General features: G+C 41.7%; 1 protein-coding gene across 1 annotated transcript in view; it reads right to left on the bottom strand.

The window, feature by feature from the left end:
- The window catches only part of DNAH11 (dynein axonemal heavy chain 11), a 331,116-nt gene that overhangs the window by 246,758 nt on the left and 64,187 nt on the right, over window positions 1-20,171 (bottom strand). The window contains exons 19-26 of the mRNA XM_035021398.1: window positions 17,789-17,947; window positions 16,578-16,661; window positions 15,495-15,653; window positions 13,869-13,991; window positions 12,852-12,974; window positions 11,408-11,632; window positions 10,302-10,393; window positions 8,735-8,861 (exon numbers count right to left, since the gene is read on the bottom strand). Of these exons, the coding sequence (XP_034877289.1) occupies window positions 8,735-8,861; window positions 10,302-10,393; window positions 11,408-11,632; window positions 12,852-12,974; window positions 13,869-13,991; window positions 15,495-15,653; window positions 16,578-16,661; window positions 17,789-17,947 (1,092 nt within the window). The remainder of the gene's footprint in view (window positions 1-8,734; window positions 8,862-10,301; window positions 10,394-11,407; window positions 11,633-12,851; window positions 12,975-13,868; window positions 13,992-15,494; window positions 15,654-16,577; window positions 16,662-17,788; window positions 17,948-20,171) is intronic.

Below are 20,171 nucleotides of genomic sequence, written 5' to 3'. Positions count from 1 at the left end.
AGTTAGCTGCATATTCTGCATACGAGTCTTTTGTTTGTTTAAGGCACTGCCAACATCTTTCCCCACTTTGAGGCTTACACTGTTAGTGCCTTAACAGTAACCTCTGATAAGGCAAAGTTTTCAACTTTAATACAGTCAAATCCATCAACCTTTCCCTTACACTCAATACTTCCATGTCCAACTTGAGGAATTTTTGCTCAAATATCATTCTTTCTCGTATGTTATATATTTCATTGTTGTACCTTTCAAATTTCTAAGTACATCCACCTAGAATTGAGTTTTTAGATACGGTATGTGTTAGATGCCCCTTTCCCCCCATCCCTGCACATTTACAGCCAATTCACCCCAGAACCATTATCACTGTTTGATTCTCTGGATAACATCTTCCTTGGTGGTGCCTGATTCCAGGCACCTTTTTTTTTTTTTCCTCCTCCTTTTAAGTTCCATGATACTGATGAAAGTTCTGATCAGCTTTTCAGACTCTTTGTCCTATCTTGTAAGTAGTCACATGTCGCCAAGGAAACATCAATAGCAAACATCAGGTAAATCTATGGTTCTTTCTGCTCCTATCTTAGGCCCTGAGCTCTAGACTTTCCTTCGATGCTCTTTAAGACGCTGTGATGCATTTGAACAGATTGTTAACTATTTTATTCAGCTTCTCTAGTGGTTCCCAGAATGCACAGTACTCTGTGAAAAGCTCATCTCTTGGGGCCAGAAACCCTGTGCCCTGATTTTAAGCTGAAGCTGAACAACTTCTGTCAGGACCAGGAGCTCTAGACACCACAGCAAGGCCGAAAACTACTTGGCAGCAGGATCCCACATTTGTAATGCTTAAGTTTTGGATCTCCTAACATTAAGGTGATATTTTATTTGAATCCCACATTGTAATACCCCTGATTGTATTATAACTTGGTTGTGGAGAAAATGCCAAGAAAGGAGTGGTAACAAAAATCTCAGCAGTGAGGGGCACCTGGGGGCTCAGTTGTTAAGCATCTGCCTTCGGCTCAGGTCATGGTCCCAGGGTCCTGGGATCGAGCCCCGCATTGGGCTCCCTGCTCGGCGGGAAGCCTGCTTCTCCCTCTCCCACTCCCCCTGCTTGTGCTCTCTCTCTCTCTGTGTGTCTCTGTCAAATGACTAAATAAAATCTTAAAAAAAAAAACTTAGCAGTGGCAACACATTTGCAAAATGAACAAAGAAAGTGTATCTACTGTTATACAACTTGTGGTTAACCATATATTAAGTATCCCGTGAGGATAATCAAGGATAATCCCCAGGCAATATATAATTTATGACATATTTAAAACGAGATGGTCTATTTTCTCGGCACACATATAAATACCTCAGTCCTTTGAGTATGAGGCTGCCTTCATAGGAAGGCATCCATGTCCAACATGACATATTCCCCGCCTGCACTGTGACTCTGCTCTCACGTGGCCATTTGCAGGACAAACTACACTTAGGTAAGTAGCTTCTATTCCTCACTGCTGACTGGAAGGCCAGTGCAAGACGGTCGAAACCACGAACACCTTCTGTGCTTGTCTCCTTCTCCTGCCTCGTCCTCATTCCATCCTCAGTCCCAGCCCAAACTCAAGGGCAACTCCTTCCTCCACTTTACGTACCTAACAGCCCCCCAGCTTTCTAATTCCTCTAAGACGTTGCAATTTTTCACTCTGTTTCAAGGAAAACTCATTCACTCCTGTGTGCCCTCAACTAACCACTCGAATTCTGGGCCTTTTTCACCGTAGTTGTTGAAGGAAGACTAATCTCTGTGAGGAAAGATGGTGACACACTATGAAATCATCCTGATTTCTGAAATTCACAGCGTGAGACACATTCACTTGATGGAGACAACCAAACACTAGTGCTCTATGGGAACGCACTGTGCTTGCGGAAATGTGGGGGCTTACCTATGTACCCCGAAGATCCAGCAGGGCTTTCTGTCACTTAATATTAAGCCCCCTCCTTACAAGCACCTTTCCAAATGCCCGTATTTTTAGGCCATTACGGCTTTCAGCTTAGTGTCATCTGTGCAATCACTGCAAATTTGGGGCTTTCTTAATAGACAAGTTGGCAGATTTCCTCTTATGTGGATTTGGGTTGACACCGCCGAAAGACAGTTCTTGATGGAAACTTTTAACATTTCTGAGTATATGTATTTCTGACCTTCTCACTTCATTTTTTTTAAGATTTTATTTTTAAGTAATCTCTACACCCAATGTGGGGCTTGAACTCACAACCCCAAAATCCAGAGTCACATGTTCTATGAGCTGAGCCAGCCAGGCACCCCCTGCCTGATCTTCTCATTTTATTTTTTTATTTTTATTTATTTTTATTTTTTTAAAGATTTTTATTTACTTATTTGACAGAGAGAGATACAGCGAGAGAGGGAACACAAGCAGGGGGAGTGGGAGGGGGAGAAGCAGGCCTCCTGCGGAGCGAGGAGCCTGATGCGGGGCTCGATCCCAGGACCCCGGGATCACGACCTGAGCCGAAGGCAGACGCTTAACGACTGAGCCACCCAGGCGCCCCTGATCTTCTCATTTTAGAGAATGCACTGTGGCCTCGATTTCCACAACAGTGGATTCCTAGTCGCCACATTAAAACACGTAAAAAGAAACAGGCAAAATTAATTTTAATGTATTTTATTTGACCTAGTATATCTGAGATGCTTTCAACATATAACAAAAAAAATATTAGATGTTTTACACTCTTTTCTTCATAGTTAACCTTTCAAGTCAGGTGTATAGATTTATAGGATATCTCAGTTTGGGTTCTTCATCAGATATACTTGATCTGTATTTCAATTTCATAAAATATACTGTTGCAAAAGTAGATTTACATGCTCAAGTTGATTCAAACACACTTTTGTTTCCCAATAACTGAATCAAATATCAGTATTTAAATGTAAATCAATTAAAATTTTTTGAGGTTAAAATTCAGTTACTCAGGGGCACCTGGGTGGCTTAGTCGGTTAAGTGTCCAACTCTTGATTTGGGCTTAGGTTGTGATCTCAGGGTTGTGATATCAAGCCCCTGCTTAAGATTCTCTCCCTCTTCTCTGCCCCTCCACTCCCATGTTCTCACATGCTCTCTCCCTAAAAAAATAAATAAAAATAAAAGATAAAAATTTCAGTTCCTCAGTTGCCCCATTTCAAGTGCTCCCTGGCCACGGTTGGCTCATGGCTACCCCACATTAGACAACACAAATGCAACTCCTCCCATTGCAAGTTTCTCTTTCTTTAGTATAGCTCCATCTGGAGAAGCTGTCACTCATCAGGCAGCGGACAAGGGAAGAAAAATGTGCAAACTCTTCTAGGACAAAAGGATCTTTCAAATTATTAGGAATCAGTGGCTAAAAACATCTTGACTTCACAAAAGTGTCAGCTATTTGAAGGCACCGCGTAACAAAGGGACTGTTATTCTGTCTGCCTCTAACCACTACACCAGCCCCTTGAAAAAAAAAAAACAAAAGGATGTTTTTCTAAAGGGGGGGAATAAAAGAATGTTAATAATGAATGTGTAACTTCAAACCCGTTGCACATAACTACTACACCATGTCAACAAATCCTGCAAGTACACCTCTAAGTATGGATTTCCATAATAGATTACCAGAGATTCTGATCACTGCAGTTAGGCAGGGCCCACACATGGGTCCTTTAGAGCCTTCATGCCAATAGGAGAGCAGGGTGAATTCTGGAAGGAGAACATCTTTAAAACTTGATCTTAACCAAGTTCCCAGCAGCTAATCCTCACCGAAGGCACTCTAGACACACTGATTTCATCCCTCTGGCATTCCAACTCACTAGGGAATTTCTGCTTATGGGATGGAGGTTGTAGGGATATCAGACCTCCCTGGCTGAGGAGTTCAGGCTGATCAAATTCCATAATTAACTGCAGAAACTCCCATTTTGGTCAACACTCTTAAATTGAGTGTGGCAGGTGGAGGGGAGGGTGGCTGAAGAATTCAAGTCATTCACAAGATGTCAACATGAGTTATCGCCCCACAAAGGATTTCTTTTCTGGCCAAACTGCATTGTTATTCCACAGGCTGCAGTGGCCATGTAATTTTGGTCACACTGCAGGGAGCACATTCAGGAATCTAAGGACAAAAGGCAAAGGCGGAAAAGCTGTGTCTGGTGGTCCAAATAGGATTCCGATATTGAAAAGAAGGTAAGAGTGTAGCAAGACCAGCCTCTTTGGTTTAATTGCCAAAGCCATTAACTAACTATTGCCTAGTAAGTGACCAAGAATTCCGAAGGAATCTTCACTCTGCAGAACCACGTCAGGGAAAGAAGTGGATTGTGGCTCTAAGCGACTCAGACTGCCCTTAACTCCTTCTAGCTTCCCTGTCCACCTTAGTCACTCCCGAGTGGATATCTGCATCACAGAGGAAGTGAAACACCTTTTTAAATAATGCACCTTTACTAACAGTGGGATACCATTTTATGTGAATTTGAATTGTTAGAAGTTTCATTAAGACCTCAGTGAAATCACTTTTTGAGCACAATTTAAAGTATCAATTGCAAAAATATAAAAAATCTAATCCTTTCAAAATGTTCAATGTCACTGGCACCAGGGAAATCCAAATCAAAACCACAATAAGATACCACCTCACCCCGGTCAGAATGGCTACAATGAACAAGTCAGGAAACGACAGATGTTGGCGGGGGTGCGGAGAAAGGGGGACCCTCCTACACTGTTGGTGGGAATGCAAGCTGGTGCAGCCACTCCGGAAAACAGTATGGAGGGTCCTCCAAAGGTGGAAAATAGAGCTACCCTACGACCCAGTAATTGCACTACTGGGTATTTACCCCAAAGATACAGGTGTAGTGAAAAGAAGAGGCACCTGCACCCCAAAGTTCATAGCAGCAATGTCCACAATAGCCAAACTATGGAAAGAGCCCAGATGTCCATCGGCAGATGAAGGGATAAAGAAGACGTGGTTTATATATACAATGGAATATAATTCAGCCATCAAAAAAAATGAAATCTTGCCATTTACAATGATGTGAATGGAACTAGAGGGTATTATGCTAAGCAAAATAAGTCAGAGAAAGACAACTATTATATGATCTCACTGATATGTGGAATTTAAGAAACCAAACAGAGGATCATAGGGGAAGGGAGGATAAAAATGAAACAAGATGAAATCAGAGAGGGAGACAAACCATAAGAGACTCTTTTTTTTTTTTTAAGATTTTATTTATTTATCTGAGAGAGAGAATGGGAGACAGAGAGCATGAGAGGGGAAAGGTTAGAGGGAGAAGCAGACCCCCCGCTGAGCAGAGAGCCCGATGTGGGACTCGATCCCGGCACTCCAGGATCATGACCTGAGTCGAAGGCAGTTGCTTAACCAACTGAGCCACCCAGGCGCCCCCATAAGAGACTCTTAATCATAGGAAACAAACTGAGGGCTGCTGGAGTGGAGCGGGTGGGGAATTGGGTAACAGGGGGATGGACATTAGGGAGGGCATGTGATGTAAAGAGCACTGGGTGTTACACAAGACTGATGAATCACTGAACTCTACCTCTGAAACTAATAGTGCACTATATATTAATTAATTGAATTTAAATTTAAGAAATGCTGCAGAATTGAGGGGAAAATCAGAGTAAAAAAATCTAATCCTTTCAAAAGCTGACAGGTCAGGACATCTATAAACCATGTGTACACTGTAGCCACATGGCTGGACCCTTTTTTTTTAAGATTTACTTGGCGGGGGGGCACCTGGGTGGCTCAGTGGTTAAGCGTCTGCCTTCGGCTCAGGTCATGATCTCAGGGTCCTGGGATCGAGCCCCACATCGGGCTCTCTGCTTGGCGGGAAGCCTGCTTCTCCCTCTCCCACTCCCCCTGCTTGTGTTCCCTCTCTCACTGTGTCTCTCTGTCAAATAAATAAATAAAATCTTTAAAAAAAAAAAAAAAGATTTACTTGGTGGGGGTGGGGTGGGTCAGGGGGCAGGCAGAGGGAGATGGAGAGAGTCCCAAGCAGACTCCGTGCTGAGCGTGGAGCCAGATGCAGGGCTTTGATCTGAGCCAAAACCAAGAGTTGGACACTTAACGACCTGCACCCACCAGGCACCATCGCGGAGCCTTCTGCGGACCCACGTCCTTTGGCTAGCACAGGGTAGACAGCACTGCTGGGGGCATTCATCAGCAAGGCTGTGAGCAGTTTGGGAGACCTCTGTGCTGTGATCTTAATATTCAGCTTCATTTTAATTTAAAATCTTTTTGATGTCTTAGACTATCTAGTCATTCACTAAGGAGTGGTAGTTGTACTAGGACTGAGCAATGTACCCGAACTGGAGATGTCAAACTTCTGATTACGAAGCTAGAAGGAACAGTGAGAGGGCTTCCACAGTGAGTCCCAGGGATGTTAGAGAACACTCCAATATTGAAGGGATACTGAAAACATAAACTGAATGACCTAAAAGGTACACCTTTGAAGTTTATATACATAAAAAAACAACTCATCCTACGACTTAAAAAGGATAATGAAAAAGAAAAAAAAGTTGGCATCGGGGATGCATGTTCCGGCGAGCCAGCATGTCGTCTGGCTAAGGTGTGAAGCATTGCTTGATTCTTTGAAAGGAGGTAAAGTGACAAGTACAGTAGTGAGCTGTTCCCTCAGCAGCAGCCTAGGGCTTCCAGTAAGGACCAAGACGCACTGGGTATGTGCATGTTCTGAGGACAGCAAATGGGTCAGGACCGCTTAGTCCTTCCAGGGCCTGTCAGACACAGCTCAACCCCTTACCATCTTCTACTGCCACCCCCCCGTTTCTATAGCTAGTTCCACAGGGCGGAGGGGACTAGAGGTGGCCATCTCACGCCTGCAAGCTATCGGCCCATGAGGGGTGCTGTGGCTTTTCCTCACTCCTTATGGGGCAGGTGAAGGACTGTTTCACCCAAACCTAACCCTTAAGTCATCAAGTGAGAGAGGTGTGGGCCACTCACTCATAGAAGCTACAGGTACCTGCAGGAAGTCCATCTTTGACATGACCCTTGCTGGCCATCTGCTGACGAGGAAAAGGAAAAAGAAGAGGTAACCCAATGGCTGATTTCACTGCCCAGAGCAAGAACTGGAAGCGCCAAGGGCGCCTGGGTGGCTCAGTCGGTTAAGCGTCTGCCTTTGGCTCAGGTCATGATCCCAGGGTCCTGGGATCGAGTCCCGCATCAGGCTCCCTGCTCGGCGGGGAGCCTGCTTCTCCCTCTGCCTCTCTCTCTGTCTCTTATGAATAAATAAATAAAATCTTTAAAAAAAAAAAAAAAAAAAAGAACTGGAAGCGCCAAGACAGAGCTGACTCTGCAGTATATACCCTGTAGGAGGTTCCCTCTGCCCCCATTTTCCACCAGAGACCCAACACATTGATGCTTGCTGTTGAGGACAGAGAACAGTCAGTCAGTGCTGGTGAAAGGATCAAGAACAAGCAGTAAGAAACGCCAATGACTGACAGATGGTGGTCCCACCTCCTCTCCATGATCAATGGGTGGGAAGGGCATGTGGAATAAAATTATCAGTGTCTCCCTGCCAATTCCAAATTTATTATGTGAAAGCCTGGCCTCAACACAGAGGTAAGACTGGGTTTGTAACGAGACCTTGCTGAGTTGCTTTTTGTTTTTTTTTAAAGTAAGAAAAAGAGACCGGGATGTAAGATACCTACCCAGAGTGTAATTAAGGGGTCTGCTATTCAGTTCACGGAGATTCAGCAGGGCCCATTTGCGATTCAAAATCATAGATAATACAACTTCATGTCTCTACTCTCTGGAATTAACACTGTTCAATAAACAGGTCATACAAATATTTATTATATTTAAAGGGTGTAATTAAAAGAAAACCAATTATCCTAGGTATAGATTTATGCACCTCTTCAAATTTATGTACTGAGAATTCAGAATTGTAATTTTGGATTTTGGATTTCAAAGACCTTGGGAACGTATACCTGTAATGGAATATGGTACCTTCTACCTCACAATCACGCACGAGGACCCAGCTTCTGGTCATGAGAATGTTCCCAGGAGGCTACTGAACTTAAGTGTGGTTATGACTATTCTCTTTGAGACTAATTAAAAACAAAACAAAACAAAACAAAAACAACCCAACACTCCAAACATCCAGTTGTGTGATATGTAAATGAGAGATGGATATACCGGATTGCTAGTCAATGTAATCAGAGGGATTTTATTTACAAAGCCATCTGGAAATTAGCATGGATATAAGAAACCATAACTGAGGGTTGACCCCAGAAATGTTGCCCAAGTCTGACTGACAAGTCTGTCATTAATAGCAGACTGCACACATATTGTCGACAGCAAGAAGAGCCATCCCACCAAATTTAGGTTCAAAGAGAAATGAAGGTGAGAGAAATGATGACTAACTTCTTGCAGGTCACTAAACCTTGCACACTTTCACTTGAGGACCCAGTTCCTTTTTTTTTTTTTTTTTTTTTTAAAGTACGCTCCACGCCCAATGTGGAGCCCGGTGGGGGGTTTGATCTCATGACCCTGAGATCAAGACCTGAGCTGATATCAAGAGTCGGACGCTTAACCGACTGAACCACCCAGGTGCCCCACGGATTGGGGTTCCTTTAGCACCAGCTCTGACATCCTTCTGTTGCTGCATTACAAGTTTTTATTGCCAATTTTCTAGTTCCTGACGCATGTGACAAGGTAGGTGGCATCTGACAATGACATTCCTTAGTAAATGTAGTAGAATATGAGACTTTCAAAAAATATCCATTACCTGCTTAGGCTGAGCTCCCTTTGAGAGGATGTCAAGTAAGTCTGCAGAAGAGATGAAATAGAACCGTGGGAAAGCCACACGCTTGGTCTCCAGGTACTCAGCGAGAGCTTTTTCACAAAGAGAAAGCCTATGGGAATGAAAACTCTTTTTAAGCCTATCTTGCCCATTCAGTTAGTAAAACATCAACAAAAGTAAACCCAGCTCCTCTCATCTGTCCACTCACCATAATAAGCTTTACTGTCTAACACGTAGCCTGACTCCTCTTTGACACCATCATGTTGCTTGTGAATAATCTACAAGTCATGCCAAGGAGGAGACAGGTACACACACACCATGGGCTGAGGCTAAATACAGATTAGACTTAGGTTGATGTCACTCCTCACTTTTTTTTTTTTTTAATATTTCTTTATGTTGAGAGAGAGAGAGACAGAAAACGAGCAAGCATGAGAGAAGGGGCAGAGGGAGAGGGAAAGAATCTCAAGCACACTCTCAGCAGAGCACAAAGTCTCAGGTGGGACTCGATCTCACAACCCTGAGACCACCACCTGAGGTGAAATCAAGAGCCAGATGCTTAACCGACTGAGCCACCTGGGTGCCCCACTCCTCACTTTTCTTAATGACATTCTTACTCAGCAAGGGCAACTAGGTTCGGCATCACTCATCCTGAGCACAAAATGCATTCGTTAAGATGTATTTGGTTCAAGGTCTTCCTTTACCCACTGAGTGCCTAGAGAACACACATGGCTTCAGCTCCCTCTGGTATTCAGAGGAGTCCTAGGAGTCAGAATCATTTCTGCTTTATCCTTCTTAGCAGAGATGACCCAGAGGCAGAACTCCCAAGTCCCCAAGATCACTAAGAAATAATTAACTTCTGGGGCGCCAGGCTGGCTCAGTCAGAAGAGCATGTGAATCTTGATCTTAGGGTCATGAGTTCAAGCCCTGCACTGGGTATACAGATTACTTAAATAAACTTCTTTAAAAAAGAAGAAATAATTAACTTTGGTGGAAATCCACTCTTAAAATTATGGCTAACTTTATCTCTAAAAAATTTACAGATTATGAAATAATTTTGCTTATGTAATATTCTTTTATCTAAAGCTCTTTTCTACCTTGCAATAAAAAGTGATCAAAATTCTGCACAAACCTCTTCATTCAGTAGCTATCTGCCCCTTTTTAATCAAAAGCCAGAATATCCTAACCACCATTAGCTGTGTAGAATTCTATGTGAAATTACAAAAGGCCCCTAAGGATTTCCTAAGTACTAACTGGCTTCCTAAGAGTAATTTCTAGTATAAACTATATACAGAATAAACGATATGAAATTACTAAGTGCAATCCAAGTTCTTGGAATAGAGTAGATGCTTAATGAGTGATCAATCAAACTTATCAATACTCTACATACACACACCATCTATTCTGCCCAAGGCAACTAGACAACTCTAAGCAAAACTATGAAGTAATCTGATACAGATCTATCTACAATAACACGATGTTAGATACTGTAAAATACTTGAAAGCAATCTCATAAAATTATAACAAATTGATCACTTCATAGTTTTATTCTTACCTGTACTGTAAATCTTTAAGTTTTTCATAGAGATTAGGTCTGCATGTTGCTTCTAGAACATTCTTTATTTTAGCTGTTTTCAACATTAACTCCTGTATGAAAGTATAAGATGGAGCCATTGATATTAGAAATTACTTTTCTCAATTTTTCATCCATTTGGGGCATTTAAAAATGAGGAACAAACTCTAAGAAAGTAAGGTTAAAGAGACTTCTAACACCATGCCTATTCACTTTTGCTTTTAAACTTTTAACTGAAGATCAAAAACAAAGTATAATCACACAGTTCTTATCAAAATAAATTGGATAGGCATTACCACCATTCTGGGTCCAAACAAAAAGAATAGAGAGAGAGAGAAAACCCAGAATCTCAAAGAGGACATTCACATATGAAAATGAGATGAACACTGAACAGTCTATTCTTTCTTCCTTAAAAGTTAAAATAGTATTCCTCCAGGTGTTCTTCTTCAATAAAAAAAAAAGTTATTCCTCATTTCTATATGAAAAACTATAGCCATTATTCCTTGCTGAAAGTCTTTCAAATCACTCATCATTATCATATGTACAACTCTGTGTGTTTTCTTTGTTTCTTATAAAATCAACAAACAAGTAACTAATAGTACTGTTATTGGTATCCCCTCCGCAGTATTTACTTCACGAAGATTAATGTTATCACACCTCACTGCAGGGCTTAACGGAAATATCAGGCTTGCTGTTGCTTTTTGTATGGCCAGAAGCTAAAAATGGTTCTTACATTTTTAACTGGTGGAAAAAAGGTCAAAAGCAGCTTAATATTCTGTCTCACATGAAAATTCTAAGAAACTCAAATTTCAGTGTCGATAAATAAAGTCTTACTGGTGCATAGCCACGCCCGTTTGTTTACCTAGTGTCTGTTTTCTTTCACACTACAGTGGCGGCACTGAGCAGTGGTGACAGAAACCATACACGACCGCGAAGCCTGGAATACTTCACAAGAGCAAGCGTCCTGCGCCACTCCCTAAAATGCAACACTGTGCTTTTATAAATACGATACCCCAAACCATGGTTTTTCACAAGATTTTCTTGTTTGGAAAACTCTGCTAGGATAGAAAACAGTATCTTCTATGAACCTTAAATTCAGCATCCACTCCATCGAATCTCCTAGCATCTTTCACAAGCTGGATTCGAATGTCTTCTGAACAAAGAAAGATGCTTTCCAGGTGAGACCAAGTTCGCTGGACTTCCATCCAAGTGGAGATGACCAAGTCTGCTATGTTTAATTTATTTTGCCAGCTTAACACTTGTTCAATAAAATATTCCACATACTTGCTCTGAAGCAGACTCTGCAACTGAACCTAAAAGAAAGAAAAAGAATTTTAAATAACAAGTCAGTTGGAAGACTGCAAGTACCATGACGGAGGGACCATACCTCTCTTCTGTTGATTCCTAGATTTCTAGGATCTAGCATGCAATACCTGAAACAGGCATTCAGTATTGGCTAAATAAATGAACTAATGGCATTAAATACTCATATTGGCATGTTTTCCAAAAGAAAACAGATAAATACAAGAAACTGCATTTCTCGTGTCTTCTACCAGAGGACCATGTATCTCTCCGTAGGCAGAAAAAAATACTGTGCTCCAGGGTGCAGCTTCAGGAATTAAATTTTATTCCTTCATCTTCTCTCATTCTTTCCTTGGGGTCCATGCCTATTAACCATTGCAAGGTATAAATATTTTTTCCCCAGTACTACAAAAATAAAACCAACTTCTCTGTAGCTTCCTAAGCCCTCAGCTTCCATTTTTCCTCCCCTCTCAGTTGACTACCAAGCATGGATGCCGAGCAGTCTGGTGAGCACTTCCCACCACTCTCTGACATTGAGATCTCAGAAAGTCACTGAGTAGAAAGGCCTCTTCTCACTCTCACCTCTAACTATTTAGTACATTTGACTCTTCTCCCCCAGAACCAATTTAAGCTATTATTGACATGTTCTGTGAAGTTTAAAATGTACCACGTAATACTGTGATACATATATATATAGTAAAATGGTAACCACAATAAGGTTCCTTAACACTTCCATTCCTCATGGAATAACCTCTTTTGGGGTGTGGTAATCAGGTCTATTCTCCTAACAACTTTCGAGTGGACAATACAGTACTGTTACCTATAGTCACCGTGACATACTTTAGATCCCCAGGACTTACTCATCTTATACCTGGAAATGTGGGCCCTTTGACCAACATCTCCACATTTCCCCAACTCCCCAGGCCCTGACAACCACTGCTGTCCCCACTGCCCCAAACACCCATCTCTCACTGCCATTCTTTACGGACTTACCAGCCCAACTCACAAGGCTCTCCCTGAGTCTTTCACCCTCCCCAACACAAAGCCTCTCTGTCCCTTGGAGCCCTGCTCAAGTCCAAGTTCATACCTTTTGATCCCAAATGGTACCATGCCCAGAGTCTGGGACAAGGAGATACCCAATGAATGAATAAATACTGAGTACTGGAACTTAGACAAATTCTGAAATTGCCATTTAAAAGAAAAAATCTGTAATCAAAACACCCATCTTACTTGGTTGTGCTCTAGAGTCTCAAAAAGTTGTTCATCGGATTTTAGTAATGGAATGCCCGTCCGATAGTGAACTTCGTAAGAGAACTCCATGGATGCCCAGGTCTGACTGATTTCAGTAATAGCCTAGACATAAACAGTATTAAGTTATGTGCACAAAAGTTTAATTTATGACGAACATCTAGGCTATCATCTGAAATTAAAAAAAAAAAATTCTTTAATTCTCAAAAAAAATGTTACCCAATACTATTGGCCTCATTTTTTTCCTGCAAATAATTCATGAAGTTCAGAGAATGAATTCCATCTCCCAAAAACAAGCATCACCCTATTATCAAATGTCTGTTGGATCTGAGTTTTACATCCTTCACGGAAACAGAATGCCAGAGCATAAAGGGACTTCAAAAGTTATCTGAAGGTTGTTTTTAACAGAGATTATGTACACATCGGCCAGCAGGAGCCAGGTAGTGCTCGGAGAGCCTGAATGTGAATCGGAGTGAGTCAGTTACCACGCTGTACCTCAGTTTCCTCCTCTGTAAGACAGGGCTACGAGTATTACCAACCTCAGAATCAAATGAAATAATACAAAGTGCTTAGAGCAGTGCTTGCAACAAAATAAATGACATGTAAGTGTTCTCTGCTATCACCACCGCCACCACCACGACCACCACCATCACCGTCACCCGTCATCACCGCCCCCCATCACCACCACCCCCCGCCATCACCGCTGCCCCCCGCCATCACTGCCGCGCCCCCCCATCACGGCCGCGCCCCCGCCATCACCGCCGGCCCCCCATCACCACCACCACCCGCCATCACCACCGACTGGGCCCACCCTCCTGTTTTACACATGTACTGTGGCTTAGAAGGATTCAGTTTCCGGCCCAAGGCACACACACACTAGCAGTGAAGAAAATGGGCCTCAGGTGTATGCACACAAGCCCCGGCGCGGGGAACTTCGAGTCTTAGGGGCTACTGCAGAGAACTAGTTCAGTGTAACAGGGAACAGTCCGAAGACACCACCTTTTCCGTCCCCAGTTCCTTCACAGCTTGGTCCACAATGCTTCGGACATCATCTTCCACTCGGTGTAACCGCAATGCTAACAAATCTGCCAAAGTCGTGGCTTCGTTGATAGAAAATCTGACCTAATTAGGAAGAGAAAAGGGCAGAATTTACATCACACGTGTGTTAATGGTTCTTGTGCCTAAAGGCCAGAAGGATGAATCACAGCCAAATATATTCAAGTCAGCTGCTGAGCACACCTCTAGTTCTGGAAGGTGGGGACCATTAAAGACACTGCTTTTTAACTCAGAGTTACTGAGGCATCACCCACCAGAAGCTAGGGCCAAGGTTCAGGCCCACATTCACACTCCGCTACTTTCTTTTGTTTCATATCCTTCCCTTGTCAGCTCATTTCTTATCTCTTTGCCCACAAAACCCATTTTTAAAGAGAATCACAGTGTTCATTTATTTTAATTTGGTTGACATCCCAGGAATCAGCGAGTAGCTCATTTGTCTTTTCTTCCTCAAGTATTCTATTCCCCGGACATAATTCCTAGTTGCTTCCGTGATTTAACTTATTTTTCTCACTAATTTAATCTGAGTTCCTTGGCAAAAAAATATTCTTACTCATAGTATCATTATTCATATTTATCATGTGACAAAATAATTCACATTTATTTCCTCATCATCTTGTTGACTGCCACCCACCCACACCCCCCCCACACCCCCCGCACAACCCCAGTATTTACTGAGAAGCTCTCTTCTCTTCCTAAGTGCTCAAACTCAACCGCACCCCTCACCCCTGAAGAGCCAGCCGACCCTGCCCCGCAGTTACAGGAAAGCCCCTTCCTTTCCTGCGGCTGCTAATACCCAGTCCCTGCTTCTTGGTAGCTGTAGCCCTCTCTGGCTCTCCCCAGCCTGTGACTGAGGTTCTCTGTGGCCACGCTGTGCTCTATACAAGGCCCTCACGTCCTCTCACTTGATCCTTACGAGATTCCTCTGCTGAAGGAGAGCACACAGCATCCACTCTTTTTATTAATAAAAAACAAAACTCAAAATAGGGATGTTAAGTGTCTTGTTTGAAGTTACATAGTCAGTAAAAGACAAAAGGAGGGCGTCTTAGTTCAAACTGCTGTAAGAGAATGCCATAAACGGGGTGGGTTAAACAATGAACATTTACTTGCTCACTGTTCTAGAGGCTGGAAGTGCGACACCAGGTGCCAGCATCGATGGCTTCCTGGTGAAGGCTGTCTTGGTTTACAGATGTCTGTCTTCTTGCTGTACCCTCACATGGCAGAGGGTAGAAATTTCTGCTCTTTCCATCTGGTTCTAATGGCACTGATCCCATTCATAAGAGCTCTACCCTCCTGACCGAATTATCTCCCAAAAGCCCCACCTCCAAATGCCATCACATTAGAGATTTAGGCTTCAATGTATGAAGCCTCCTGTGGCTTTAGTCCACAGGAGGGGCTGAAGGAGGATCTTTGCATGGTCAGTCTGTGGGTTCTATCTTGAGGAGCTTGACTTCCCCCATTTGACTTGAAGTCTTTTCACAAATCCACTTTATCCCAGATGAACAATGTAAACCAAGGAATAACTCTCCACAGTCACAAAAATATTCAATTAACAAGACTCAGGAAACTGACCCCAGTGGCCTTCATCAGCTGGTGCCAATGCCTGCCTCTGAGAGCAGGGCTCTGTAACTCCATGACAGCTCTCAGGGAGGCCGCCATGTCCTTCACCGTGCTTTCCAGGCCTGCATAAGCATCCCAAACACGGACTTCCTTGTCTAGTGACCAGATTTCCTAAAGTAAAAACAAACAAAAAAATAGATCCCCAGATATATTAGTACATTTCCTAATTTGTGTTCCATGAAAGAATAAATCTACCTTTCCCTGGATTATGAAAGAATAGAAGCATTTAAGCCCCTTGGTTAAGGGCTAAAACCAGAGAAATAGAAAAGGATCCACTCATCTGTCTATCACAAGTTCTCGTGTGTGTAAGCCATGTGGATACACTGGTTTCTTATTCACAGGCTCTCACTGGGGGTCCCATGAGGAAACCTCATGAGTTGACGCAAACACGTTCTGAGAAAAAAAGCCAACGGCCCTGCCACTTTTTAGCTGCATTTTACTTCTGTGCGTTTTGGCTTTATCCGAAGAGGTTCTACCCTCTTTAGAGGGCATATGACTAGGTACCAAAGCACTGCATTCAAATCAGCTCCGTTCTGTATATATTGAGCCCCTGTGGGATTTCAGAATAGTCAAGAGGAAGAACAAAGATCACAGTATTCCATACATACTCCCAAGGGGCATACTTCAATTAGTCGCCCCAAATCTCAGATTCAAAATGTATCCTGCAATACAAAATAATGTTTGCCAAGGAAAGAATTCAAAAGCTTTCATAAGCCTAACCTCTCAGCCCTGGTACTTTTAATCTTAACATCCTCCATTCTAGATAGCCAAAGGAAGTTCAAGATTATAGCTGCTACTCATCAATCCACTTGCCCTAACATGTTTTCATCCACTCATTCACAAAAAAGGCAGGCTTGATTAGAAATGCAACTAGCTCAGGGTTTAAAAAAAAAAAAAAAAGGTACTGTCTACTATCATCCTGTTTGAAGTAAATAAGGACATGTAGCCCAATATACCAGATACTCGGTTAGGCAAGATGGAAGGAGGTGGGGCTGAGAAAGAGAAATGGTTGTAATCGACAGTTATGGAACTTGCCTTGGCAAACCTTCTGAGTTCTACATCCATCTGTTCCACATTAATCTGTCTCCACGGGGTTTTAGTCCAATTATCAATGCTTCTCTGAAAACGCACAAGCAGATAAAAGTGTCAACAACATTTGGTGAAAGCAAGTCTCCACAGCAAAATATATAAACTGATGATACACAGTGATTCCATCATCCAGTGAAAAGTCAATTATTTAAATATTAACTGCACTAGTCAAAACTTCCCTATCAGCAAAACAAAAAAGTTGTCAGGACATGTCAAACTTAAGGTGAAAACATTATGATATATTAATTTCTAGTAGCAGTGACAAATTCCATTTACATACTATCATTATCATTTAATCCTGAATACTCTGAATTGATAAGTGTATTACCATTAAATACCAGGTTTTAAAATTCTGCATGTAATATAAAATGAGCTTCCATAAGACAGTCTTTATCCATTATCAACAAAATGCTCATTAACTTTCTGACCATATTCTATGTCCCTTAACACTCTATATGGCTTTCAACTCACTTCAAAGCAAATTATGAAGAATATGTGTTGCAATATACCTAGTTCCCCAGAACTTATTTTTATATTTAAGTTTGGGACTTAATTAACAACATGCAAATTAACTTCAGTCAGGTCTCTTATATATGCACATACCTGTAGGTAGGAATATATACATGAATTTGCATGCACAGGTCACCATATACATGTAGTATATACTTAAGTATTATTTTCATTTATATCCTACATAATCCCTGAAAAGAATCTGAAGCAGTCAACTCATTATACAGTTTCATTCAGATCCAAAAGGAAAACAACTGATAACTCAGAGAAGAATCTTCTCACAGAGATAGACAAATTCTAATTTGGGGGGGAGGGGAATATAACGCCCACAGATTTCAAGACATTATAAAACCCCCATGGGGGGCACCTGGGTGGCTCAGTCGTTAAGCGTCTGCCTTCGGCTCAGGTCATGATCCCAGGGTCCTGGGATCGAGCCCCACATCCGACTCCCTGCTCAGCGGGAAGCCTGCTTCTCCCTCTCCCACTCCTCCTGCTTGTGTTCCTGCTCTCACTATCTCTCTCTCTGTCAAATAAATAAATAAAATCTAAAAAAAAAAAAAAAAAAAACCCACGGAATGATATAGACACTAAAAATTGCCTATTTATACAAAAGAACTATTAAAAAAAAAAAAAAGGCAGTGTCTTACTGTAACGTAAGTAATGACATCCCAGAGGCCCTTGAGCAATTTTATTTCTTTGCGACACCGCTTCATCTGTTTATACTCAGGAAGAGCCACTTCAAAAAGGTGGGTAGCTTCTTGCATCTGTAACATTTCTTCTTCCAATGCCTCAAGCTCTTGATTTGCCTAAGGAAAAAACACACACACACATGCACCCCAACACCCTTCACATCAATGAACTGCCAAAGAAAGAGAAGCTACACGGTTCTGTGAACCTCTGTAAAGGTCAACATCTGCAACCTCTATCTTAAAATGAAAATTAAAAGAAGCCGGCAGTGTAATTATTGGTAAACTGTAGGGTTCTGATGAACAAACTCATGGCTACTCAGCAAGTGAGAGGAGACTAGTCATCAATACAATCATGTCACCAATACTGCCCCCACACATACTTCAGCAAAATTTGCTCTTGCATCAGATTTCTATGAAAACCATCTTCCCGATTTTCATTGTACAGCTGGGGACTCGGCTAGGGAAGCCAAAGGTGAGGCTCTAGAGCTTCCACTGAAACAGCAACCACTTCTTTAAAAAAAAAAGTTTTGGATTTAAAAAAATATCCTAGAGATTATCAATAGTACAAAATGCACTTTAGAGAATTCATGAAATAAAACCCTGGAGCTAAAGACAGCACAGTAGGAGAAATTTCACTGTACGATGACCTTTCCTACAACTGGTCTACCATCCCATCTATGTAGGATAGTCTGTGTTACGCCAAATATAAGTGGAGTTATTTTTTTCTTTCTTGATAAGCCAACTCTTAATTTTAGTTTTTATCAACATAGTAGCGTATTCACATGGTAAAAGTTAGAGGATGGAGGAGCCTGTCGTGCAGAAGCAGCTGGTTCTCTCTCCTGTTCTTCTGGGTGCTATTTCTCTAACTCTTGATTCTGTGTGCAGGCCACGCCTTCATTTATCAAGTTGAGACATTACACTAGGTTACCGACTTTGCAAAAAAAAAAAAAAGGACTTGACTTCGTTTTTCCACCTTATATTTTCTCCCATCCTCCTCTCAATACCCAACTATTACTTTAGTTCTTCTGTTTTTTTAATTTAAATACTCATACTTAGTCCTTTCTGCTTCATCAGTTTTCAACTTTACTGACTTCCTACTATGTCAAGAAGAGTATCAGCACTTTCATCTTCTTTCATTGTACAAGTTATGGTTTTCATTTTTATAAGTTATGTTTATAAATGAGAACCACAATTCTTAGTTTTACCCATTTTCTATTATGAAAAATTCCATACACATCAAAATGAGCAGGTGTGTGTGCACACCATCCAGCTTAGGACTATGTTATCAGTAACTTTTAATGGACTCCTCAGTTTTATGCCCCTCCTTCCCACTACAGAATTAGCCACCTAATTTTTATTTAATATTTCCGATTTTTTTTTTACTACCTATATATGCACTGCTAAATGCTAAAATGTTAAAGTTTGTTTCTGAAGTTTATGTAATTTTATACTCTATATTAAGACATTTCAATTCCTATTTATTTTGGAGGCTTATTTATATATATTTGTGAGGCTGTGCAAAATTCATTGATTCCTACTACTGTGTAAGCACTGCCTTGCATGAATACATTTAATTTATTACCTTGTATGAATACCGCAATTAATGTTTTCTGCTTCTAATGGTCATTTAGGCTCCCTGGGTAACCAGTACTCATGCTCCCAAGTATCTCCATGTCTCCTGGTAGCAATGTTTCATTTGCCGTCACAGTAACACAGGCTTCTATGTTTGCCTCTGGCTTTTCACCCTAGATTCAGCTCCTCCATTTTTTCCCCTGCCCTTTAGGAGATTCCTCTTCTTTTCCAGGGAGCGCAGCAATACATTTTAAGTTGCACATCTGTGAACGTGTTTCGGCATCTGTTTTTCCAAAGGATTTTTCAAATTGTCTAGAGTACCATGCTCCCCAAAGTCAACAGCCCTTCTAGTTGCCATTTTTCCTATTACTGATACTAAATCATTCCTAAATATATACACCGAGTTAACTCAAGTGTTTTCTGTGTCTTTGCATATGAAGAAACAAAAGCTCATAATGTAAGTTTACTGATGAATCCATTATAACACAATATACAATATAATATACCATACCACTCCCTTTGATTCTGGTGGGTCAAAGGTTTCTGCCTTGTGGAGTGAGATGCCTTGAGTACTAAGGTCTACCATACCCCCCAGAACAAGCATATATGTGCCTCTGGATGAATCCACTGAGGTATTAGATGTGCATGCACCTACACACACACACACACACACACACCACACACATAAATGACTTCAAAACAAAGGTAACCCAGCCCTAGTACATGCAAAACATCCCTCAACACATTCTGTAGGTCCAAAGATAAATAT

This window comes from Mirounga leonina, unplaced genomic scaffold, assembly GCF_011800145.1.
Source record: "Mirounga leonina isolate KUSES-001 unplaced genomic scaffold, KU_Mleo_1.0 Mir_174, whole genome shotgun sequence".
In the NCBI taxonomy this organism is placed as follows: domain Eukaryota; kingdom Metazoa; phylum Chordata; class Mammalia; order Carnivora; family Phocidae; genus Mirounga; species Mirounga leonina.
Note: the sequence above shows the minus strand (reverse complement) of the source record. Positions and strands in the feature narration are given on the sequence as shown.